The following is a 27,394-nucleotide window of genomic DNA, read 5'->3' as shown; positions in this document are numbered from 1 at the left end:
GCAGCAGCCCACAGGGCCACTATGGTGCCCGTGAAAAAACACAGAATTTGAGCTTGGTTTAAGTTGGTATCCATGCAGCACATAAATGCATGTGTACTATGGCCATCAATCAGAAAAAAAACTATAAGAAGAAAAATGATCATAAACCCTGCTGTAAATAAATAAATAAAAACCAAAAGTGCATTTAAATAAAATAGGGTTCTTAGTAACTCTGTTTTTGATCAAAAATAGCATGAAAGCTATCCCACCATGGTAAAATGAACCCATTCAGGATAGTCCTACTCTGTTTAATATTAAAAACTTTACCATGTATCAAAGCCTCAAACTTCTGTGTGTGAATCAGACATGAGATCTAACGTGATAGAAGATTACAGTCCGGGGAAGACGGGAAACATTCATATAGACGACCGGAGGAGATGTAGTCAGTGAAGAACTCTGGCTAAATATGTTTGTAGAATCGTAGTTGAAGATGTCGTCGTCCTCCGCATGAAGTAGTTATTTCTCATGTCACGTGTAATGAATATCTCCTGCAGTATTGCTAATGCCGATTGCAGTGTCGGTAAATGAGACGAGAATTAGCTTTATGGAAGATGAGTCTATGAGAAACGTGTTCAGCTACAGACTCCAAGGAAGAAACTGCTTGTTGTATGTGGCCTAAAATATATAGGTTTTATTACTAGATGTAAAGCAGGAAACTAAATACTGTAAAATAATATCTCTCCTCATATGTTTCCCCTTATTATCTCCAGTAATTGTATTATTACACAATATCAGATCCTCTCAGTGAAGATCTTCTATTTAAGAGAATTTTCCTTATGGACCCATCAAAGACAGATATGGATAGAGACAAGATGGCAGAGAGGATATTACACCTCACCCTAGAGATCCTCTTCCGTCTTACTGGAGAGGTGAGAGATTCCAATAACGTCACATTACGTCATTCTTATCTATGGGAATAACAGATGAACAGAACTGGAGAGGTGAGGACTCTGGAAATGTCTGTAGTGAGATTTATTTATATGTCTTTCCATAACCAGGATTACATAGTAGTGAAGAAGACCTCTAGTGAGCGCTGTCAGGTCCATGTGTCTGAGGGATGGGAAAGACCCCTGAGCTCAATCACAGGACCTCCATCTCACCCCTTCATACATGAGGACATCAATGACCAGAAGATCCTAGAACTCACCTACAAGATGATTGAGCTGCTGACTGGAGAGGTGACACTGCTGGGAATGCTGGGACATTATACAGTAACGCTATGAAAGGATCGGGGGGATGACGGTATCATTGTGTGTGTCAGGTTCCTATAAGATGTCAGGATGTCGCTGTCTATTTCTCCATGGAGGAGTGGGAGTATTTAGAAGGACACAAAGATTTGTACAAAGACGTCATGATGGAGGTTCCCCATCCCCTCACATCACCAGGTAATAGACAGGACTAAATACACACGGCCCATAATTATCTGTATGTAAAGAATAAATTCAGTCCCTGTATGTGTTTCTTCCAGATCTATCCAGTAACAGGACAACACCAGAGAGATGTCCCCGTCCTCTTCTTCCACATGACTGTAAACAAGAAGATCCCAATGTTCCTCAGGATCATCAGGTAGATGGAGAGAAGGTGTCATGAGATCTCCCCTATGATGTGTAGACGGCTGTGAAGGTCTTGTGTTCAGTCTTGTTTTATCCACCAGTTTTATATGTTTTATACTTGTGTAATGAGAACAGTGGAGATGGCAGGATTAGAGCTGATCATAGATGTGACTTCTCATCTGTTTGTGACTTTTACAATATTTGTTTCAGGGTGAAGATCTCACCCATATTAATACTATAGAGGCATATGTAAGGGGTTATGAGCGGTGTAAAGAGGAGATTCCTACATATGACTACCCAGGTGAGTAGTAACCACTAAATGCACAGAAGTCACAGATTCTTCTCTGTCACCGGCTGTGGCTGCTTTATCGGTGGTGTAGTCCGTCCTTATCACAATCGTGTGATCGCCATTTTGCCTCTAGACCACAACATTCTCTTCCACCCAAAACTGTTCAAATGATTTTGGGCATTGAAACCCTTTTCCATAGAACTTACAACCAGGAGGATCCACCTACCCCCTGTGATTAGGAGACGCTACCTGCCCAGATCTGTAAACCACAAAGCCAGAAAATCACTTGAAAAAAATATTATGATGGGACTGTAAGAGAAAGCGGAGGGTAATGATGCTGTTGGCTTCCTAGAACCCTGATATCTTATTGGATGAATCTACCTTCTCTCCCTTCTGTGCTGCTGAATGTCCTCATATGGTCCCTACAAGACCAGGTCCAGTCTTTCTGGCCAAACTTCACTTTTATGATCGACAACATTAAATGTGCAGTGAGGCCAAGTGTGAATTTCTGTACAATAACAACAGAGTTTCCCTTTATCCCGACTTACCAATTTCTTTTAAAACCAACTAACTTCAAACAGGATTGTGATAAACTAAGCAAAAAAAAACATTATACCTGTGCCATGATATATCTCTAAGCTAAATTTAAGATGCCTCATCTCTGCAGTATTATAAAAAGTTCCCTTTGAACGTCTAATATTTCTTCTTGAAATTCATCTGATAGAAAATATTGTCCCTTACGATAGTTTAGATTGCCAAGAGCCACCGAGCCCCATACTGTAATTACCCCAGAGAGGTTTCACCACTAGTTACTCACTACTTACTGATGAAGACTGTTGAGTTTGATCATTTCAGTAGATGTGTTATGGTCTGTACTCACAGTTTTGACTATGGTAGTTAGTGCCCAAAATACTCTGATTTAACCCCTTCCTGCAGCCTGTTTTGTGTTCCTATCTGAGCCCATTTTTCAAATCTGACGTGTGTCACTTTATGTGGTGATAACTTTGGAATTCTTCACAAAGGATAATAGGAAACAAATGGACCTTACAAATTATATTCCATCTTCTCTTGAATCTGACAATACCCTATATACGGTTATACACTACTGTCTGGGCACATGGCAGGTTAAGAAGGGCAGAGCGCCATTTAGCTATTTGAATGCAGATTTTGCTGGGATAGTGTGCGGACACAATGTATTGGGGACACTATTCGTTGTCACCTGGCAGCTCAAAAGATTGCTACCACAAACAGGCTTGGCACTATCTACTCCATTTTCCAGATCCCAGGGTTTGCCTTGCTCATCATCCTTTAACCCCTCTACATGGATTTGGACTTAGACAGAGACCCCCTAGGCTTGGGCCACAGTGTTACCTAATGTTCTGTGGTGTGAGCTGGCAAGAAGAATAGTCAGGTAGCCGGGTCAGAACCAGGAGGTCAGAGAAAATATAAAATCACACAAGAGTAGTCAGTAAACGGGCCGAGGTCACAACAGGAAACAAATACACAAGCTGAGAGCTGAGCACAGAGGACTGAACCAGAGGAGAACAAGGCTGGATCTGGCAGCTTCCTGCAATATGCTTCCAGCTTTAGTAGGGTGCCTTGCTTTCCAGTTGGCTGAAACAAGGAGCAGATTACTCCAGCTGGACAGCACACACACCCATACTGCCAGACTGGATGGTACTACTGGTCCCAGCAACCCTAGTCTTAGTGGCTGGACAGAGCCTGCGCCGCCCAGAGCTTCTGGTTCTGACGTCTCCTCCATCACCAGCGCCACCTGCAGGATGAATAAGGCGGCTACTGGTGAGAGAAGCAGATGTCGCAGGAGCAGATCCCAGAGGAGATGGGACCCACCATTTGCAGAAGCCCTAATGTGACCAAATTGCAGAAAACCAGAGCAGTAGAAATCCCCATAAAGTGACACCATTTTGGAAATTATACCCCTCAGTGAAATAATCTATAGGAGTAGTGACTATTTTGACTCCACAGGCACTTTCCGGAAATTAGCACGCAGTGGATGTTGGAGAGTGAAAATTACAAATATATAATTTCATTACCCAACACATAGTGCCCAGATTGTGCTCCAGGAGACACACACCATCAATTAATTGGGTTCTTCTCACTATAGTAATGCCGAATACATGGAGGCTAAATGTGGTTTGAGCGCACTGCAAGGCTCAGAAGTGAGGGGGAGATCTGACTTTGGGAGAGTGGATATTGCTGGATTGGGTTATGGAAGCCATGTTGCTTTTCAAAAGCCTTTGAGCCACTAATAATGTGGAAACCTCTGGTTTTCCATTGACAGATGATGGACCTGAGTGGGGACTTGTTTTTTGTGAGATGAGTAGAAGTTTTTATTGATATTATTTTTGCCTACATAACATTGTTTGGTGACTTTTTATTCCATATTTTGGAGGCAGAATTAACAAACAGTTGAACACTACGATCCACTGGTTCATCCTATGAGGTTTTCTATTAGACTGTGAACTGTTATTGTCTTGATGAATAATGACGGCTAACATAGGGCAAAATTAAAAAAAATCACAGAAAAAGATACAGCCTTACCAACACCAAATCATATAACAAATGCACTAGCAGGATGCAGCAGACCCCCATGATAAAGGGGACGGGGGGCAACGCAGGTGCAAAATACTGGTGGAGCAACCACTCACAAACCTACAAATTCATGGAGGGGGTGGTTGCCTAGTATTAAAGATGCACACAGAAGAAGCTTGCATAGGACGCCAGTCACACAGGTAGGTGTGATGCAGTGTCTGGCTTAGGATAGTGATGATGCCCATACTATTACATCAGGAAGGCTGCCCAGCGCTATATAAGTGCACCCCACATGGACAGACACCCCAGTACACCCAACCAACACTAAAATGCTAATGCATTTGTTATCTGATTTGGTGTTGGTAAGGCTGATTTTTTCTGTGATATGTTTTCTTGGTAGATAATGATACTTTTACATAAAGTACATTTTTACGTAGAGTTTAATTAGAAATATTCAACAATATAAATTTTAAGGATATGTTATTCATAAATAATAATTGGTTTTATTCTTGGCAGATGACTGTACCAGGAGATCAGAGGGACAGCTGACATCTTCAGTTTTTAAAACAGATGATCTTGAGATCACACAAGATACAATTGAAGTGAATGTCATTACTCCACATTTACCATCATCCCTTCACAGCAAAGATCTGTCATCTGATCATTTGAAACAGGTCCTGTCTTCTGATTCATTACCGACTAATAAGGAAAATCAAAGTCACAAAATAAGCATTAAAAAACAAACTGCTCCTAAAACAAAGAAGCCATTTTCATGTTCAGAATATGGAAATAGTTTTTCCCTTGAAAAGTCTTTTTTTAAACATCAAAGCATTCACACAGCAGAGAATATATTTTTTTGTTTCAAGTGTGGGAAATTTTTTAACCAGAAATCAAATCTGGTTAATCACCAGAGAAGTCACACAGAGGAGAAGCCATTTTCTTGTTCAGAAAGTGGAAAATGTTTTACAGACAAATCAAGTTTAATCAAATATCAGAGAACTCACACAGGGGAGAAGCCTTTTTGCTGTTCAGAATGTGGGAAATGTTTTAGCCAGAAATCAGATTTGGTTAATCACCAGAGGACTCACACAGGGGAGAAGCCTTTTTCCTGTTTGGAATGTGGAAAATGTTTTAGCCAGAAATCAGGTTTGGTTAAGCACAAGAGAACTCACACAGGGGAGAAGCCCTTTTCCTGTTCAGAATGTGGAAAATGTTTTAGCCGGAAAACATATTTGGTTATACACCAGAGAATTCACACATGGGAGAAGCCTTTTTCCTGTTTAGAATGTGGAAAATGTTTTAGCCGGAAAACATATTTGGTTAAGCACAACAGAACTCACACAGGGGAAAAGCCTTTTTCCTGTTCAGAATGTGGAAAATGTTTTAGCCGGAAATCAGTTTTGGTTAAGCAGAACAGAACTCACACAGGGGAGAAGCCTTTTTCCTGTTCAGAATGTGGGAAATGTTTTATCCAGAAATCAGATTTGGTTAATCACCGGAGAACTCACACAGGGGAGAAGCCTTTTTTCTGTTCAGAATGTGGGAAATATTTTAGCTGGAAATCAGATTTGGTTAAGCACAAGAGAATTCACACAGGGGAGAAGACTTTTTCCTGTTCAGAATGTGGGAAATGCTTTAAAGATAAATCAGATTTGGTTAAGCACCAGAGAACTCACACAGACGAGAAGCCATTTTCATGTTCTTAATGTGGGAAATGTTTTACACGGAAATCAACTCTTAACAAACTTCATAGAAATCACACAGGGGAGAAGCCTTTTACATTTTTAGCCGAAAATTGTATCTTCATAAAGGGGTTGTCCACTACTAGGACAACTCCTTCTAATTCCTCATGTTTGGCCTTGTTAAAATAAAAACACTCATACGCACTTACTGTTCTGGCGCCATTCCATTGGTGTCACAACTTGCGTTTCCGTAAGGCTGTTACATCACACAATCCTGCTGCCAATCAACGCCACCTTCAGATGTATTGTACATCAACAGGAAGGACATGGCCTGGACATAGCACCAAGAGAATGCACACACTGAACGCACTCTCTTCAGACCGTGTTCTTGGGGGAATTATAAGCAATTTACACCCTCAAACATGACTTTCGATATGGGAAAGAAAGACGAGATCAGAGGTTAATCTGAGGTCCTCCACCTCTGTCAGCATGTCTGGTATGCAGCGTTTCTTATGGAAGGTCTTATCTTCCTGCTCCGGAGCTATTACTGCCTCACCTCAGCGTTCACCTCAGCGTGGAAAAAGAAGCAGTCTTAACCATCATGATGTCAGACAGCTCCAGCCTGTAAGTCCTGCGCCAACTTCTCTCTTAATGTAGGCCTCACAAGAAAACAGCTCCATAAATCTCCCTCTACTCTCACCGAAGCCCACAGATTGAGCAGTGCTTGCTTCACAGGGACATTTACCCCCCAGCCACAGGTTATTCTGATATGGGGAACAACATAACTTATTTCATAGAATGGTAGAATTGGAAGGGACCTCCTGGGTCATCTGGTCCAACCCCCTGCTCAAAGCCGGATACTCTAAATCATCTCAGACAGATGTCTGTTCAGCCTCTGTTTGAAGACGTCCATTGAAGGAGAACTCACCACTTCTTGTGGCAGCCTGTTCCACTCATTGATCACCCTAACTGTCAAAAAGTTTTTTCTAATATCTAATCTGTGTCTCCTCCCATTCAGTTTCATCCCATTGCTTCTAGTCTTTCCTTGTGCAAATGAGAATAAAGATGATCCTTCTACAATGTGACAGCCCTTGAGATATTTGTAGACAGCTATTAAGTCTCCTCTCAGTCTTCTTTTTTACAAGCTAAACATTCCCAAATCCTATAACCGTTCCTCATAGGACATGGTTTGCAGACCGGTCACCATTCTGGTCGCTCTTCTCTGAACTTGCTCCAGTTTGTCAATGTCTTTTTTAAAATATGGTACCCAAAACTGAACACAGTATTCCAGATGAGGTCTGACCAAAGAGGAGTAAAGTGCGATAATGACTTCACGTGATCTAGACTGTATGCTTCTGTTAATACATCCCAGAATTGTATTTGCCTTTTTTGCTGCTGCATCACACTGTTGACTCCTGTTCAGTCTATGATCTATTAGTATACCTAAGTCTTTTTCACATGTACTGTTGCTTAGCTCTATACCTCCCATTCTGTATATGCTTTTTTCATTTTTATTGCCAAGACGTAGTACTTTGCATTTTTATATCATTTGCATTTGTATATCAGATTGCGTCTATCCCTACTAAAGAAGATATGGAGCAATATATTCAGAGGCTGGAGACCACATACAATACTGAAATACGTCCCCTCACTTCTATCCTGTCACAGCTTACTGACAAGTTACAGAGATTAGAGGATAATGTCGTCCAAGTTAGAGGCCATCATAATGCTCAGAAACTAACACTGGATCTTCACAGCCAGTAAATAAACCATCTGTTTAATATGGTTGATGATCAAGAAAATGGCAATAATATCTGGATAAGGGGTATACCTGAAAGCATCAATGCACAAGTGATTATGCCAACACTACGATCATTATTCAATAATATCCTTGGTGATCCTATTGATAAGGAGGTGGAGATTTATAAGGCGCACTGGGCAATAGGCAATCATGGCCCAGATCCTGAGCGTCCAAGGGACATTATCTGTCGTATACATTTTTTTCAATGTAAAAGAGGCCATTGTGAGGAAAGCAGAGGAGTTGGGTCCTGGTGATTTCAATGGAAAACGCATATAATTGCTCTAATACAGTACAGATGAAAAGTTTGGACACACCTTCTCATTTAAAGATTTTTCTACATTTTCATGACTATGAAAATTGTACATTCACACTGAAGGCATCAAAACTATGAATTAACACATATGGAATTATATACTTAACAAAAAAGTGTGAAACAACTGAAAATATGTCTTATATTCTAGGTTCTTCAAAGTAGCCACCTTTTGCTTTGATGACTGCTTTGCATACTCTTGGCATTCTCTTGATGAGCTTCAAGATGTAGTCACCGGAAATGGTTTTCACTTCACAGGTGTGCCCTGTCAGGTTTAATAAGTGAGATTTCTTACCTTATAAATGGGGTTGGGACCATCAGTTGTGTTGTACAGAAGTCAGGTGGATACACAGCTGATAGTCCCACTGAATAGACTGTTAGCTGCTTTTTTCTTGCCATAATACAAATTCTAAGTAAAGAAAAACGAGTGGCCATCATTACTTTAAGAAATGAAGGTCAGTCAGTCCGAAAAATTAGGCAAACTTTGAAAGTGTCCCCAAATGCAGTTGCAAAAACCATCAAGTGCTACAAAGAAACTGGCTCACATGAGAACCGCCCCAGGAACGGAAGACCAAGAGTCACCTCTGCTTCTGAGGATAAGTTTATCCAAGTCACCAGCCTCAGAAATCGCAGGTTAACAGCAGCTCAGATTAGAGACCAGGTCAATGCTACACAGAGTTCTAGCAGCAAACACATCTCTTCAACAACTGTTAAGAGGAGACTTTGTGCAGCAGGCCTTCATGGTAAAATAGCTGCTAGGAAACCACTGCTAAGGACAGGCAACAAGCAGAAGAGACTTGTTTTGGTTAAAGAACACAAGGAATAGACATTAGACCAGTGGAAATCTGGGCTTTGGTCTGATGAGTCCAAATTTGAGATCTTTGGTTCCAACCACCTTGTTTTGGGCAATGCAGAAAAGGTGAACGGATGGACTCTACATGCTTGGTTCCCACCGTGAAGCATGGAGGAGGTGTGATGGTGTGGGGGTGCTTTGATGGTGACACTCTTGGAGATTTATTCAAAATTGAAGGCATACTGAACCAGCATGGCAACCGCAGCATCTTGCAGCGGCATGCTATTCCATCCGGTTTGTGTTTAGTTGGACCATCATTTATTTTTCAACAGGACAATGATCCCAAACACACCTCCAGGCTGTGTAAGGGCTATTAGACCAGCAAGCAGAGTGATGGGGTGCTACGCCAGATGACCTGGCCTCCATAGTCACCAGACCTGAACCCAATCGAGATGGTTTGGGGTGAACTGGACCGCAGAGTGAAGGCAAAAGGGCCAACAAGTGCTAAGCATCTCTGGGAACTCCTTCAAGATTGTTGGAAGACCACTTCCGGTGACTACTTCTTGAAGCCCATCAAGAGAATGCCAAAAGTGTACAAAGCAGTCATCAAAGCAAAAGGTGGCTACTTTGAAGAACCTAGAATATAAGACATATTTTCAGTTGTTTCACACTTTTTTGTTAAGTATATAATTCCACATGTGTTAATTCATAGTTTTGATGCCTTCAGTGTGAATGTACAATTTTCATTGTCATGAAAATACAGAAAAATCTTTAAATGAGAAGGTGTATCCAAACTTTTGGTCTGTACTGTATCTATCCTGAATGCCACTTGCTAAAAGAAGGGTATTGAAACCACTACTTGATGCCATCCGGAAAAATGGCCTGATGTACTCCTGGGGGTACCCATTCCACCTGTATATTTTCAAAGATCCAAGCAACATGAGACGTATTTGTGATGTCCTGGACATTCCCAGAATCCATATATCTGACTGGCCACCTGCTCCACCATTGCCACTGACAGTTCCAGCACTTCACAGAAGGTGTTCAATGGATCAGGAACTTGATGGTGATGCAGCCAGATGGGAAAGGAACCTGCTAATCATATGAGCTCCTGAAATGAATCTTGTCTTCCCTGATGAGAGACAGTTTGCAGATGCTTACTTATTTCTTTAAGCATATAATTAGATATATCTAAATAGAGCATTAGGTGCCACTCTTCCACTATATAGAATATCTAAGTTCATATAAGATCTTAGACCGGCATATAATTTGAGTTCACATGATACTACTGTAATATCAGGCTGTATTACATTACTTGCTTTATATTCCATGGTTCCACCTAATAGGAATCCTAGAACTGAAAGTTTGACTTACGTCTGTAAAGACAACCCCCAGTTAGGGACTTGCATTGGGATCTGCTTGTTTCGCAATTTCCTACTGTTTTGATATATTCATAATCTATACTTCTTAGACACTGAGAGGTAGACGTTACTATCTACCGTCTATACTTCCTCTTTTCTCTTAACCTTTCTCTCTTCCATTCCTCCTTTTTTTCATATAATATGGCACAACTCAAAACTTGCTCATTGAATGTCAGAGGACTTAATGTTCCAGAGAAAGGAGCTCAAGTGTTTTATCGTAGGCATAAACAGCACGTACATTTTCTCTTTCTTCAGGAGTCACACTTTAGAGGGGATCATATACTGTACCTCAGATTATTAATAGATATTATTCATCTTGGCGTCCCAGAAAAATGCAGTTTTGAAGTCTAAGGTGCTGAGTATAGGCCGCCACAGATCACTGCCGCGTACTATTGTAGAAACACTGTCTGCCACGGAGAGTAGGTACGTGTTTGTTAAGATCTCCATCTACTCCAAAATTTTGACTTTGGCAAACTTCTATCTCCCTAATTGTGACCAAATTAAGACATGTCGTCATTACTTAAACAAACTAAAATATTTTGCGGAGGACCTTATCATCATTGGAGGTGACTTTAATTTTGTCTTGGATCCTTCTTTAGACGCGTCCCAGGGCTGGTGTCACCAATCTTAAACACAAACAAAAGCTTTGCTAATTGTGCTTTGGTCTCAACTGGTCGATGTATGGAGGATACTACATCCAGACGTAAAGGATTATACCTATTGTTCTCCTTTACACAATATGCATAGCCATATAGTCTTTTTCTTAATTAGCCATCACTTGCCTACATGGCAACCTACATCTCGGGTAGGAACTACTGTATGGTCAGATCATGCTCCTGTGTATTGTAATCTGACTATGCCGGACTCCACCAAGGCTTCAGATGTTGGAACCTAAATGATAATCTGCTGAAAGACTCACTCTGTGTCTCAGACCTTCTTGAGACTATAGACTCCTTCAAATATATGAGCATGATGAAACTGCCTTACCATTTAAATGGGAAGCACTCACATGCGTCCTCAGAGGGATAATAACAAAACATAGATAAAGGCTAAAAAAAGGAGAGAACAGCTAAAGTCTCCCATTTGCTTGAGCGGATTGATCTCCTTGACAAACAACATAAATGATCTGCTTCCCTCCAGGTATATGCAGACCTGCTTAACGCTAGAAGGGAGCTAAAGTAGTTTTATGGATGGGTACTTGAAAATATTGTGTAATTTCAGGGCACCTACTTATGGAAGGAACCAAGTGGAAGCTTCCATTCTCGGTACTAGATATGGGGCCTCCTCGAGAAAATGACTTAAAATGTCCTACACTAAAGTTAATATATAAGGCGTGGGATAGGGGTAAAAATATTCTGGGGATTGGAAAGTACACAAACTATACCCCTTTATGGCACAACTATAACTTACCAGAGCTACATAAACTAAAAAATGTTAGTGAGTGGAAGGATAGGGGTATATGTTTGGTGTCACAACTCTTGAGGGATGGATTATTCAAGAGGTTTGAACAAATAAAGGCAGATTTTAACCTTCCGCATAGAGTGTTTTATCAATATCTGCAAATACATCTTGCATATAGTACACAACTAGAATAAACGCCATACTGATTGACATCACTCAATATATACCATTACTACATCGTTAGATACAAAAGGTCTAATATCCCTTATTTATAGGCAGTTACTGGCCCTACATTTGGATAAATATCCTTTGATAGTTAAGACAAAATGGGAGGAAGATGAGGGTCCCTTATCTGAGGAGCAATGGGGGAAATACTGGATTTGACACAGAATCTGTCATTGTCAGAGTCACAAAGATTGTCCCGAATTCTTCTCATTCATAGGGTATATAGATCCCCAAGTATTTTATTTAAAATTGAAATACAAACGGATGAAACATGTCCTAGATGTGGTCAAAATGACGTCCACCTGATGCATATGACGTGGGAATGTGTAAATATTGGCGACTACTGGAAGGGGGTGATCGCTCTTGTACTATCTGTATTTGGGATACAACTTCAGTTGGAACCTAAAATCTGTATCCTAGGACTCCTGGGAGAGGACGTAGACCCAGACTCCCATATGGCAGTAGGTAGCTCAAGAATATTATTCCAAGCCAGAAAGTTGTTGGCACTACATTGGATAGACAATTCTCCCCTAACGATAACAGAACTAAAATCCAGGATAAATAACACTCTATGCTTGGAAAGTGGATCTTATATTAAAGGAACGCTCTCAAGAAATCCATACACATATGGGAGCAATGGTTAATTACCCCAGGTATTGCTTCAGAAATACTATACTGGACCATTTGTACATATCCCTGCAGTTAACCAGGAATTTATATCCTTATACCTAAGGTGTCAGCTAATAATAATGGTCTCAGTCCACACAATTGCCCCTTCTTAGATATATTCTTTTTCTTTTGATGTCCCAATAGGGGAAAAAAAGCCGTCAGGAAGTATTCAGATATTTATGTACAAATGTAAAATTACTATTCCAAAACATTGTACTATAGAGCGATATTGGGATTTATATCATTGTAAACCGGTTCTTGTATTGTTTACTTCTTTTTTCTTTCTTTTTATTTTTTTTGTCACAAAGTTTATATGACAAAAACAAAATGTTGGTCTTTCTTTCTTTTGTTAAATAAAAATGATCTGATTGAAAAAAAGAAAGGAGCGAAGGTCTTTACTAGATCAAACGTACACAAAATATCAAGATCGCATGTGAAGGTACTCGTATGAATTCACAGATAAATGTGGTCTCTCATTGACAAGGAAGTTACATCCACGGATGCAAAGGACATACGGCTCCGGCAAAAATTAAGAGACCACTGAACAGTTTTCTGTTGGAAAGCATGGAAAGACTGGTGGAAAGCATGGCAAGACGAATGAAAGCTGTGATTAAAAATCATGGTTAGTCCACCAAATATTGATTTCACATTTAAAACTTGAGTAATTTGAGGTCTGAAAGCACTGTGTTTCTTTTTTAGTATTTTGACACTTTATCATTTGCTGCAAATAAATACAAAATTTTTAGCTTTGAATTTCGGAGACATGTTGTCAGTAGTTTATAGATTAAAACAACAATGTACATTTTACTCAAAAATATACCTATAAAGAGAAAAATCAGAGAAACTGAAAATTTTGCAGTGGTCTCTTAATTTTTGCCAGAGCTGTATGTATCCAAAACAAAAAGAGCCCCACTGCTATAAATTCATAACCCCACTGACATAGCTGACGCATTTCATTGCTGTTATAGCTCACTTCATAATATTCATGGAAAACACCATCACATGCCACCTAATTTTCTTGAAACAAAAATTGACAAATATATTAAGTACACTGCCCTTCCTTCCTTACAGACCCCTGAGCAGGAGGTACTAGACAAAGCTTTCACTGAACAACAGATAGGACAGGCTATTAAATCATTCCCTATCGGGAAGAGCCCTGGGGCAGATGGATTCAATAATAGACTTTATAACATGTTTGCACCTCTGTTATTACCATTAGTGTTCAATAATATCTCAGAAGACTCCCCCTTTGCCCCCCAATCACTTGAGGCTCACATAACAGTTTTATCAAAGCCTGGAAAAGAACTAAACGCCTGCCCTAATGTTCATCCAATATCATTAATATATACATCAAAATATTCTCTAATATAATTGCACCATGGCTCTCCCACTACCTACTCTCAATTGTTAGCAACGATCAGGTTGGCTTCGTTAAGGGTAGAGAAGTGCGTGATAATACAGATAAAACATTGTTAGTTTCACATGCAAAAAAACCAGGGGATCCGAATGTGCCTTGTTTCTGTGGATGCTGAAAAAGTGTTTGACAGAATGCATTGGACTTTCTTGAAGAGCACCTTACGAAAAATTGGGTTGGGCTCTTTCTTGTTATCTAAAATTCTATCCTTCTACACTGACCCTAAAGCGATAGGGTAAACGGCCTTCTGTATGACACATTTTCTATTAAAAATGAGACAAAGCAAGATTGTCCCTTATCACCTCTCCTATACACATTGGTGATGGAACATTTCACGGTAGCATTAGAAAAAAATCCACATATTAGTGGAGTTACTATAGGCTCACATCACTATAAACTAGCTCTATACGCAGATGACTTGTTGCTCTATTTTCAAACCCAATTATCTAATTTCCTTCTATACTAAAGGAATTTGAAGAATTTGGCCAAGTAAGCGATTTTAAAGTCAACTACTCTAAATCAGAAGCGATAACATAAGACAACAGCTAATTTTTAACTTTTCCTTTAAGTGGCAGAAAGACACACCTAAGTACCTCAGTACACAAATTCCAGGCAACATGGATGATCTGTGTAGTTTAAATTATATCACTGTCTTTGAACAAACTCTTCAAATTTTAATGAATTAACTTCAAACCCTTGTCCTGGTTTGGTTGTATTTATGTGATAAAATGGACTTTTTGCCAAAACTTCTTTATATATTCCAGACAGTTCCTGTCTGTGTTCCTCAGACCTTTTTCACACATCTCAACAACGCTATTAGGTAGTATGGGGAATGTTGAGGTCTAGGATTCGTTTTAAAATATTGTGATGTTCCAAAAAATAAAGGGGGGTACTAGTATGCCTGACCTAAAAAAATTACCATCAATCTTTTTGATTCTTATGAGAGCAGTGGACTTGTTCACGTCTGTTGAACATAAGCAATGAGTGAAACTGGAAGGGGACTTCTATCCGTGGATACTCACATCTCTACCTTGGATTGACTGACTAAATACATGTACAAACTAAACAATTACCAATACCCACTCAACACTTTTTGAAAACATGGGATCAAGTCTTAATCTCATTGTCTATACCACGTAGGTTGGGTCCATTAATGCCAATGTTTGGGAACCCAGATTTTCCCTCTGCTTAAGATACAGACTCATTTCTAATCTGGGACTGATCTTATGGGGTTAGATTGAGACACATTCTCATGGGGTTAGATTGAGACACATTCTCATGGGATCAGGCTCTTTTCCTTCCTTTATAGAACTTCGCGGCTCCTTTCCAATTAGGAGTCTATCCTGCCTGGCTTATTTCCAGCTCAGGTCATTTATAAATTCTAACATATTTCTAGTATAAAGGATGAACTCACTCCGTTTGAACCCTTAATCACTCAAGTAGGTCCTTGTACTAAGCTTCTATCTTGCATACACAAAGCAACACAAATGGATACCAGCAATGACCCTCTACCCTTTACTAGGGTTGTGAGAAGGAATTGTGTCGTCAAATTTCAGAGAAGGATAGGCAAAAAACATTCACCCACAAAGTATCTATTACTTGCCGTGCTCAGGAGAAAAACGATAAGATTCTATCTAGATGGTACCATTGTCACACTATGCTACGTAGCATCTTCGGACTTGTGCTGGCGGTGTGGTGGTGCAGACTGGTCTGTATTACATATATGGCGGAAATGCCCATCATCATTGGATTCGGTGGACTACGTTGGACCACCTGCATGCTTTTTTTGGGGGGGGTTAATAAATTAGTGAACCAGGAAAAGTGTTGGGGAGTGTTTATTCAAATTAAGTATTTTTTCATGGGTGTTTTTATTTTTGATTACTCGGTCAGTAATGGGGTTGTCTGATAGACACCTCTCCATTACTATCACCAGGGTTTGATGCCAGCTGTGAGTTTTGACAATCCACAGCTGACATTAACCCCAAGATACTTTACATCAATTGTCAATGCATCTGGGCAATAGGGAAGAGCAAAGGCAAAAATCCATAATTGGGGCATCTCATGTGATGGGCCACTTCTGGGGTGGCTATGAGCTGGTATTTTTAGGCTGGGGAGGGCCCAATAACCAGGGACCTTCCCAACTTGATAATATCAGCTCTCAGCTGTCTCCTTTACCTTTGCTGGTTACAAAAAAATAGGGGGACCCCATGTTGTTTTTTTTAAATTATTTATTAGGTTAAACAAGGCTCAACTCCCTTTAGTTCCAGATGAAAGGCTCTAAAGGATGCAAATTTATAATATATAGGGGGTTGTGAAATGATATATCTGCAGGACATCTATCTGTTATCTATCATATCTCTAATATCTTTCTATCGATATCTGTATATAAGATTCTTTTCTTCATTTTGTAAACCAGCTTTAAGCTACATAGAGGATTATAGTCAGTAAAAGACGATGTTAATAACGCATTGTATATGGATGCAGGCGAGAAAAAGATCTCACACTCGCATGATACTTGTCCAATTATTCGGGATGAAAATCAGAGCGATTTATAATCCGCTGATGTGAACGAAGCATTAGCCGGACTCTTCTGAATATAGTCTATCAAGGTAACTGGTGATAATCACCTCATGTGTCGTCTATTTGTCTCCAAGCAGAGAAAATCCCACGTTACATCCTCACATAAAACTGTAGAAAAGGCGGCGCGGGGTAATCGTGCCAGTAGTGAGGGGCAAATAATGCCGGAAATGTCACTGACTGCGGAGACATCTCCATGTAGAGTCTTCACTCCGGATATCACTGTACAGGAGCCGCACAGCTCACACTGTGCATCCACTGAGGCCCCTGATCATGTGACCCCTGACTCCTCCCCTCCTGTGACCTCATCACAGGTCCTGTGCGCAAAGAACGGCCATATATATGGTGGCGGCTCTGCAGGTGGAGGTATGTGGAGATCCCCCATTACTGGGCGCAGGAGGCATTAACCCCTTCAGCACGGAGACTCTTTTGGGGTCTCTGTGTGGTGTGAACAGTGAGGTAACAGCTGTGGACAGAATGCGGCTTAGCTGGTTCCCGTCCACATTAGATCCATTCAGACGACTGCAGGATGAAGGACAGAAGACCAGAGAAGTCCTCACACAACGCCATTATTTCTCTCCTAGTTCCAGCACAGTAATGTAGATAGTAGTGATAACCGTCCACACATAGGGGACGATCCAGGACCTCAAATAACATAAAACTTTTATTCCTTCATTTTATAACCTTATGTCACAATAATGATTGGACGTCATCAGAACATTGGAGGAAAGAATCCAGAGAGAATTAAGGTGGAGGTGACGCGTTTCGGAGTGATACTTCTTACCCAGAACCAAAGGTAAGAATGAAACCCAAGCAGGATATACAAGTGGTGTTCAAAAGTCCTGCATAGGCGTGAAGAAAACTATATATTTCATACTTCTGCATCTCTACAGTGAAACTGGTGGAACATATATGTTTTTGTAATCCCTCATTGTATGCCATACTCATTTTTGAATGTCCGAAGTGTATAAATTGTTATGGTATGCGCATTTTTGATAATTTTTTTTACAGCATAACCATACCTACACCAGTACAGTGTGTAGAATGGTGAACAGGTTTCTAAGTTCATTAACTTCCAATGCAAGTTCACACAGACTTAAATTTTACTTTTTAAGATTTATTATATTTTATTTAATTCAGAGTCCTGAAAAGGGCCTTTTGAGTGCATCTTTAGCTTCTAATACTTTATTGGCCAGCCTTTGCTCTTGAGCACCAACTTGCATCTCTGTGGCATTGAGTGAACAAGCTTCTGCAGATGTTCAAGAGTGATGATGTGGTTCCAGGCCTGTATCAAAGACTCAATCAACTCTCTCTTGGTCCTTGGCTGTTTTTTAGATATCTCTATTGATACCTTGTGCCACAAATTTTCAATTGGATTGAGGTCCGGGGACTAGGCTGGCCAGTCAATAGTAGCCACCTTGTTCTTTTTTTTCCATTCCGTTACTGTCTTAGCTCTGTGACAAGGAGCATTATCATCCTGGAAGATATAATACCCTGAAAACAGGTGTTGAGCAGAAGGCAGCATTTTCTTATTAAGGATGTCTATGTATTTTTTTGCATTAACCATACCCTCCACAATATGAAGCCTTCCAACACCATTGGCATCCATACAGCCCCAGACCATTACTTTCATCGGATGTTTCACAGAGAAGCTCAAACACTCTGGCTTGTACTCTTCATGTGGAAACCTTCTCACATAAGACTTGCCATCATTTCCTAAAATGCAAAAAGTGCTTTCATCACTAAATAGCACTTTTTCCCACTCCTCCTTCCTCCATTTTGAATATTTCAACGCCCACAGTTCTTGCCTTTGTCTTTTTATGGCTGTCATCAATGGCTTCTTTCGGGCCTTGCACCCTCTCAATCCTGCTTTCAAACATCTCTTCCTAACAGTTGATGTTGATACCTCAATATTGCACTTTTCTTGCCATTCTCGCAGAAGCTGAGCAGAGGTGAGCTTTCGATTGGCAAGGGATGTTCTTATCAGTACTCTATCCTCCCTTTTAGTTGACTTTCTGGGCTGACTAGATCTGGGCCTGTCCTGGGTAATTCCAAGCTGCTTATGTTTCTGCAAAATTCTTACGACTGTACTCTGATTACAGCCGACCTTCCTTGCGATCTGGGGGCCAGTATAACCCTCTTCATGTAGCACCACAACTCGCACACGATCCTCCGCTGACAAAAATCTGAAGGCTCCCATCATAAAGCTCTACAGTATGATTCACTAGATAGACCAACAGATAAAACAAGCAAACAAAGCAGCAGATGTGATGCAATGTAATGGAATGTGATTGGCTGCCATATCCAGGTTATGATTGGTCACAAGAACCTCATCTGTGATTGGCTAATTTTGAATCTGAAGCTGTACAATATTTAGTTGTGCTTTCAATTCCCATATTGTTGCAATAATTTCAGGCAAAACTGCTTCAAAAGCTAAAAATATTACAGGGAGAGAATGCAAAATTGAATTCTGAACAAAACCATATATAATATGTCATATTAGCATCGAAGATATTCGACAGAAAACGTTTAAAACTTGAAAAATCAATTTATCCTATGCCTATGCAGGACTTTTGAACACCACTGTAAATGTCTCTGGAGCAGCCGCTCCTGTGCACAGGATGAATGGCGGCATTAATAGATGTAATAGATGTTATACAAAGAAAGACAACGCTGAAACATAATCATCTTACAGTCATCACAATATGGCCCCTTCACCGGTCTGGTAATGTAAGATCAGATCCGTCCTTCTCTTTATACCCTCCAGTACGATGGATTTACCCTCAGTGTCCAGGAAGCTTCACGGTTCAGCAATGCTCCTCCGCCATCTCCCCTCCACCTGAACGATTTACCCTTTCAATGCCACAAAACTGAAAGTTCTTGAAGTCACCGTTGTGTTCTCTTAGGAAATGTGTGGAAACATTGGAGGGGTTAATGGCCGCGGGATTAGTGGGGTCTCCTATGTGCTCATTAATTCTCTGCCTTATTTACGGGAGGTGCAGCCGACATATCTGACATTACACTCCAGACACTGAATACAATATACTACAAATTCACTGCTGCAGGTGATGCATTGTGTAATGAAATGTTTTATTTAATGTGATTAAATCTATTTCTTGTGTTCGACATATTTACATGGTGGACATTTATCAATGCTGCATTTGTGAAAACCCAGAGGTGTAAGCCAGGTTCTCGTTATGTGTTTCTCTTGCGATTAAACTAGGAGACAGGAGTTGTGAAAGGGTCGGGCCGAGAACAAACAACCATCTCGTAATAACCATCAAACCACCATCTCGTGAGAAACTTATTCAGCTGCAGATTCCGAGGAAGAAACTGCTGGTCTTCTGTGGCCAAAAATATATAGGTTTTATTACTAAGTGTAAAGAAGAAAACTAAATACTGTAAAATAATAAATCTCCTCATTGTCTCCAGTAATGTATTATTACACAGGGTTTTTATGATGTTACATCGGCTCATCTTCTTCTCATTCAGGTCTCTACAATATCAGATCCTCTCAGTGAAGATCTTCTATAGAAGAGAATTTTCATGATTTACCAAAGATGGATATGGACAGAGACAAGATGGCAGACAAAATATTATACCTCACCCTAGAGATCCTCTTCCGACTTACTGGAGAGGTGAGAGATTCTGATGACGTCACATTACATCATTCTTATCTATGGGAATAACAGATGGACAGAACTGGAGAGGTGAGGACTCTGGAAATGTCTGGAGTGAGATTTATTAATGTGTCTCTCTGTAACATACCTGGCGGCGTCCTTGCATGGTGGTCCATCTCCCACTGTGCAAGAGGGCGCACTTGATCTCCTGTCCAGAATGTCTCTCTGGCTTCCCTCCATGCTGTCTGTTTGTGTCTGTTTCTGCTGCTTAAGGGCGGCGCCCGATCACTTCCTGCCTTTTGTACCTGCTGTGGGTCACACCCCTTGTGCGTCCTCAGCCTATTGCTGTCTGTCACTTGGTATATAGCTCAGCAGCTCCCTTCTATCCCTGCCTGAGCATAGTGTTTCCTTCAGTGTGTGCTTGCACTCTGAAGGTGCCAGGTCCCGTCTCTTGTCTCCTGCTTTTTGTATCAGTTCCCGTGTCTGAACTGAGTCCTGTATGTCTCCTGCTTTGCGGTATCAGCTCCCGTGTCTGAACTGTGTCCTGTATGTCTCCTGCTTTGCGGTATCAGCTCCCGTGTCTGAACTGAGTCCTTTCTGTGCTCTCTTGTCTGTCCTGTCTGAACACGCTCCTAGCCTGTTCCTCTCGCCTTCTAGTGGCCGATTTCCTAGACCCGCTCCTGTGTCTGGTCTGTCCTGTCTGAACACGCTCCTTGCCTGTTCCTTTCGCCTTCTAGTGGCCGATTTCCTAGACCCGCTCCTGTGTCTGGTCTGTCCTGTCTGAACACGCTCCTTGCCTGTTCGTTCCGCCTCTCTGGGGGCCGTATTCCCAGACCCGCTCCTGTATCCCTCTGCAGTGTCGGTCTCCTCCGTACACTCAGTTCCAGTCTGAACTCTCTCCTGTCCTTTACCTGTTTTACCTCTATGTCCGTTCCCTTCCTTTTTCTGCAGAGTCTGAACTCGTACCTAACTCCTGCTTGTTGTCTCTGCAAGTACTGTGTGAGTATCTGGCTCTGTCTTTCCCTTCCTGTCTGTTCCGTGTGAACAGAGCCCTGTCCTCCCTGCTCAGCCTTGTCTGCACTCTAGCTGTGCTTGCTTGTAACCCTCTGCCTGTATTGTTCCTGAGTCCCGGTGTGTACTGGGTCCTATCCCGCCTGTGTTCCTACCTGCTAGTGCCTCCCTGTCTGCACTCTAGCTGTGCTTGACTTTACCCCCCTGCCTGCATACCCGCCTGCCTGCATACCAGTCGTGCCTGCCTATACCCACCAGTCTGTGTGCCAGCCTACCAGCCTGTTCCTGTATTCCCCTGTGTGGGTCAACAGCCGTGTCCGGGGTCTGTCCTGGAGTAGCACCTGGTCCCTCTGCTCGGTTCCTCCTTGGTGCACTGGCGTCGTATGCCGTCGTGCGACCCTGGTCGGATCGGGTGAATACTTAGTCACGCCCCTCCAGGCATTCACTCTCCGGCACGGTCCAGTGGAATCACTACCAATCACACGCACACGCCGCTTAGCCCGGGCGTGTGCATAACACTCTCCATAACCAGGATTACACAGTAGTGAAGAAGACCTCTAGTGAGCGCTGTCAGGACCCTGTGTCTGAGGGATGGGGAAGATCCCTGAGTCCAAACACAGGATATCCACCTCACCCCCTGGTACATGAGGACATCAATGACCAGAAGATCCTAGAACTCACCTACAAGATGATTGAGCTGCTGACTGGAGAGGTGACACTGCTGGGAAATTATACAGTAACGCTATGAAGGGATCGGGGGGTGACAGTATCATTGTATGTGTCAGGTTCCTATAAGGTGTCAGGATGTCGCTGTCTATTTCTCCATGGAGGAGTGGGAGTATTTAGAAGGACACAAAGATCTGTACAAGGACGTCATGATGGATGGTAATAGACAAGATTAAATACACACGATCTGTAATTATCTGTATGTAAAGAATGAATTCAGTCCCTGTATGTGTTTCCTCCAGATGTATCCAGTAAGAGGACAACACCAGAGAGATGTCCCCGTCCTCTTCTTCCACAGGACTGTAAACAAGAAGACCCCAATGTTCCTCAGGATCATCAGGTACATGGAGAGAAGGTATCATGAGATCTCACCTATAATGTATAAATGGTTGTGAAGGTCTTGTGTGAGAACTTTGGAGATGGATTAGAGCTGATCATAAATCGGACTTCTCCTTCTGTCTGTGACTTTTACAATATTTGTTTCAGGGTGAAGATCTGACCCATATTAATACTACAGAGACATATGTGAGGGGTGATGAGCGGTGTAAAGAGGAGATTCCTACATATGACTACCCAGGTGAGTAGTAACCACTGAATACAGAGAAGTCACAGATTTTTCTCAGTCACCAGCTGTGGCTGCTTTATCGGTGGTGTAGTCCAGTTGTATCACAATCGTGTGATCACCATTTTACCGCTAGACCACAACATTCTCCTCCATCCGAAAATGTTCAAATTACTTTGTGAATTGGGAAAGCCCTTTTCTAGAGAACTTACAACCTGGAGGATCCACCTACCCCCTGGGATTAGAAGATGCTGACCGTTACCTGCCCACATCTGTAAGTAAAATACAAAGCCAAATGACAGCGTATGTAGAATATGCTGACATGTTAGAAAATCGTCTAACGCAAAACAACCCTTTTTCCTAAAAGATAATCTTTAATAATCACAACATGACACATACAACATGAAAAAAGTGCCCATAAAAAAGTGACTTAGTGCAGGTAGTTTTTTTTTAGATACTAACCCTATGCGGTCCCTTCCCCCACACCCCCGCCAGAGGCGATAAACAGATTTTTTTTGCCACTGGATATGCAATATATTAGTGTGAGGTTTCAATTTGAAAAAACCTTAAATGCATAAATCACTTTGCAGAGAGAGAGCTCTCTGCAGGATGACTGGATCTAAAAAAAAACTACCTGCACTAAGTCACTTTTTTTATGGGCACTTTTTTCATGTTGTATGTGTCATGTTGTGATTATTAAAGATTATCTTTTAGGAAAAAGGGTTGTTTTGCGTTTGATGTTAGACTATTTTGCCTTTATTTTCAATCAAGACCGTGTGATCTACGTTAGAAAATCACTTGAAGAAAAATTATAATGGCCTCTAAGAGAAAGTGGAGGGTAATGATGCTGTTGGCTTCCTAGATCCCTGATATCTTATTGGATGAATCTACCTTCTCTCCCTTCTGTGCTGCTGAATGTGCTCATATGGTCCCTACAAGACCAGGTCCAGTCTTTATGACCAAACCTCACTTTTATGATCGACAACATTAAATGTGCAGTGAGGGCCAAGTGTGAATTTCTGTACAATAACAGCTGAGTTTCCCTTTATCCTGACTTTTCAGTTTCTTTTAAAACCAACTAACTTCAAACAGGATTGTGATAAACTATACAGAAAACATTACACCTGTGCCATGATATATCTCTAAGCTGTGCGTGGCTGATGGCTGTAATATACATTTATTCACGCCTGCAGGAGATGTGCTGGCATGGCTCCAGCCCTGGTTTCATGAATTTGCTCAACGTCATAAATTACATTATGCTTTCAATCCTAAGGAATACAGATTACTGCACAATCTCTCCTGAAATGGAGGCGCTAATAGTTTCTCTACTCTTATAGTCAGGACTCATAGTAGCTCCAATGGTCCACCACAAATGAGTTTAACTCCCATTTAGTGTTGGAGCTCTCCCCTCATACATAAGTTCTTATTGGAGATGTAGCATATTTTTTTTTATTCTATTTGTTTACAGTTTCTCGTTTTGTATAATTTGGGGTGGGATTGTCCTGCCTCACTTATGTGAGTCTGCAACTCCCTGGTAGTCTTTAAAAGAAGGTCTCCATTGTCTCTTCCAAATGCCCAAGGTCTAACTTTACAGGCTGTTCTGTGCTGGGAGATGGGAAGAAGAATAGTCTGGTAGCCGGGTCAGAACCAGGAGGGCAGAGAAAATACAAAATTAGAAGACACAAGAGTAGTCAGTAAACGGGCCGGGGTCACAATAGGAAGCAAACACACAAGCCGGGAGCTGAGCACAGAGGACTGAACCAGAGGAGAACAAGGCTGGATCTGGCAGATTCCGGCAATATGCTTCCAGCTTTAGTAGGGTGCGGTGCTTTCCAAATTGGCTGAAGCAGGGAGCAGATTACTCCAGCTGGACAGCACACACCCATACTGCCAGACTGGATGGTACTACAGGTCCCAGGCACCTTGACCAGAGCCTGCACCGCCCAGGGCTTCTGGTTCCGACGTCTCTTCCATCACCATCGCCGCCTGCAGAATGAATAAGGCGGCTCCTGGTTACAGAAGCAGACATTACAGGAGCAGATCCCAGAGGAGATGGGACACACCATTTACAGAAGCCCTAATATGACAAAATGTCAGAAAACCAGAGCAGTAGAAATCCCCACAAGGTGACTCCATTTTGGAAATTGTAACCATCAGTGAATTAATCTATAGGAGTAGTGACTATTTTGACTCCACATTCTCTTTCTGTAAATTAGCACGCAGTGGATGTTAGAGAGTGAAAATTGCACATTTGCCATTTTATTACCCAACACATTGTGCCCAGATTGTGCTCCAGGAGACATACACCGTAAATTAAGTGGGTTCTTCTCACTATAGTAATGCCAAATACATGGATGATAAATGTGGTTTGGACACACTGCAAGGCTCAGAAGTGAGGGGAGATCTGACTTTGGGAGAGTGGATATTGCTGGATTGGTTTATGGAAGCCATGTTGCTTTTCAAGAGCCTTTGAGCCACTAATAATGTGGAAACCTCTGTTTTTCCATTGACAGATGATGGACCTGAGTGGGGACTTGTTTTTTGTGAGATGAGTAGAAGTTTTTATTGGTATTATTTTCGCCTACATAACATTGTTTGGTGGCTTTTTATTCCATATTTGGGAGGCAGAATGAACAATCAGTTGGACAGCACACTCCACTGGTTCATGCTATGAGGTTTTCTATTAGACTGTGAACTGTCATTGTCTTGGTGAATAATTCAGTTTTCTACATAACTTGCAATTTTTACAGACAGTTTAAGTAGAAATGCTCAAAAATATAAAACTCAAGGATATTTTATTCAAAAGTAATAATTGGTTTTATTCTTGGCAGATGACTGTACCAGGAGATCAGAGGGACAGCTGACATCTTCAATTTTTAAATCAGATGATCTTGAGATCACACAGGATACAATTGAAGTGAATGCCATTATTCCAGATATACCATCATTCCTTCACAGCAAAGATCTGTCATCTGATCCTATGAAACAGGTCCTGTCTTCTGATTCATTACCAACTACTAAGGAAAATCAAAGTCACAGAATAAGCATTAAAAAACTAACTGCTCCTAAAGCAAAGAAGCCATTATCACATTCAGAATATGGAAATAGTTTTCCCCTTGAAAAATCTTTTCTTAAACATCAAAAAATCCACACAGAAGAGAATAGATTTTCTTTTTCCAAGTGTAGGAAAAGTCTTAACCAGAAATCAGATCCTGTTAGTCACCTGAGAACCCACACAGTTGCGAAGCCATTTTCTTGTTCAGAATGTGGAAAATGTTTTTTATGGAAATCATATTTAGTTAGTCACCAGAGAAGTCACACATGTGAGAAGCCTTTTTCCTGTTCAGAATGTGGGAAATGTTTTAAACAGAAATCAGATCTTGTTATTCACCAGAGAATTCACACAGGAGAGAAGCCATTTTCTTGTTCAGAATGTGGGAAATGTTTTAACCGGAAATCTGTTTTTGTTAGTCACCAGAGAAACCACACAGGGGAGAAGACTTTTTCCTGTTCAGAATGTGGGAAATATTTTAACCATAAATGGAATCTTATTTTACACCAAAGAACTCACACAGGGGAGAAGCCGTATTCATGTTCAGAATGTGGGAAATGTTTTAACCAGAAATCAGATTTGATTAAGCACCAGAGAACCCACACAGGGGAGAAGCCTTTTTCCTGTTCAGAATGTGGGAAATGTTTTAACCAGAAATCAGGTTTGGTTAACCACCATAGAACCCACACAGGGGAGAAGCCTTTTTCCTGTTCAGAATGTGGAAAATGTTTTGTGAAGAGATCCTCTCTTCTTAGTCACCAGAGCAGTCACGCAGGAGAGAAGCCTTTTTCATGTTCTTAATGTGGAAAATGTTTTACACTATAATCAACTCTTAATAAACATCAGCTTAATAAACATCAGAGTGTCACGATTCCTCTGCTCAGAGTGTCTTGGACGCTGTGACTGACACCTCAGTCATCCATTCTGGTGCAGGGGTGTGCTCAGCTGTCGGTGCTTTGATGGACAGCTCAGCTGTCCAATCTGAGTCTGAGAGGTGCTGAGCTCCTTTCAGGTGTTCCCTGTTCCAGGTGATTACCCAGTTACTTAGCTGAGCTGTCATTCTCAGACCTCTGCCAGACTTACCATCTGCTCAGTGGTTTGTCTTGTATTTCTATGCTCTGATTGTTTATCCTTTGCTGTCTGACCTTGAACGTAGTTCTGACAATTTCTTTGTCTAGCCTATTTGCTCTGATCCACTATCTTCCTGGTATTCTGACCTCAGATCATGACTTGACTTCACCTTTGCCTTTTCACTTTAGTTTTCTATGTGCTTTCTTGGTATCTGACCTTAGAATGTTTGACTACCGTGCCTCACTGCCTGTCCATGAGTGACATTGCGTCTGGCCGATACTTTTTTTTTCCCACCAATGGATCCAGTTCGTACACTCTGTGATCACGTGGCAAATTTGACCCAGATGGTCCAGGATCTGGCCCAAACCAGTAGTATGTGGAAAGGAAAGAAAAGTGGAAAATCCGTGCTGCTAGTAGATAACAGTAAATCAGTTCCACACTAGAATAATATATATATTTTTTTATTGTCTAAGCGTTTTGAAGTAGCATACTAGCTCCTCAGGACAAATAAACATATGCCAAGTGACAGAACTCAGCCATATACAGTATATACACTGGTGAATTTGAAAAAATGTGGAGCCAAAAAAGAACACATGATATGTGAAAGTTCATCTTGGGCAGTTTA

General features: G+C 41.3%; 2 protein-coding genes across 2 annotated transcripts in view; one reads left to right on the top strand and one right to left on the bottom strand.

Annotated features, from left to right (window-relative positions):
• The window catches only part of LOC141182798 (gastrula zinc finger protein XlCGF66.1-like), a 362,704-nt gene that overhangs the window by 234,159 nt on the left and 101,151 nt on the right, over nucleotides 1-27,394 (bottom strand). The window lies entirely within an intron of this gene.
• On the top strand, nucleotides 753-27,394 carry LOC141182871 (uncharacterized; the record flags this gene model as incomplete). The annotated part of the gene is made up of 7 exons (XM_073660993.1): nucleotides 753-908; nucleotides 1,038-1,217; nucleotides 1,301-1,424; nucleotides 1,508-1,605; nucleotides 1,803-1,893; nucleotides 4,951-6,132; nucleotides 25,886-27,394. Coding segments are annotated over 7 exons (2,445 nt in total), but the record flags the coding sequence as incomplete, so codon positions are not given.

This window comes from Phyllobates terribilis, unplaced genomic scaffold, assembly GCF_046119375.1.
Source record: "Phyllobates terribilis strain yellow unplaced genomic scaffold, ASM4611937v1 Scaffold_36__1_contigs__length_13169755, whole genome shotgun sequence".
NCBI lineage: Eukaryota > Metazoa > Chordata > Amphibia > Anura > Dendrobatidae > Phyllobates > Phyllobates terribilis.
The sequence above is the reverse complement of the archived record's forward strand: the minus strand, read 5'-3'. Positions and strand labels throughout refer to the sequence as shown.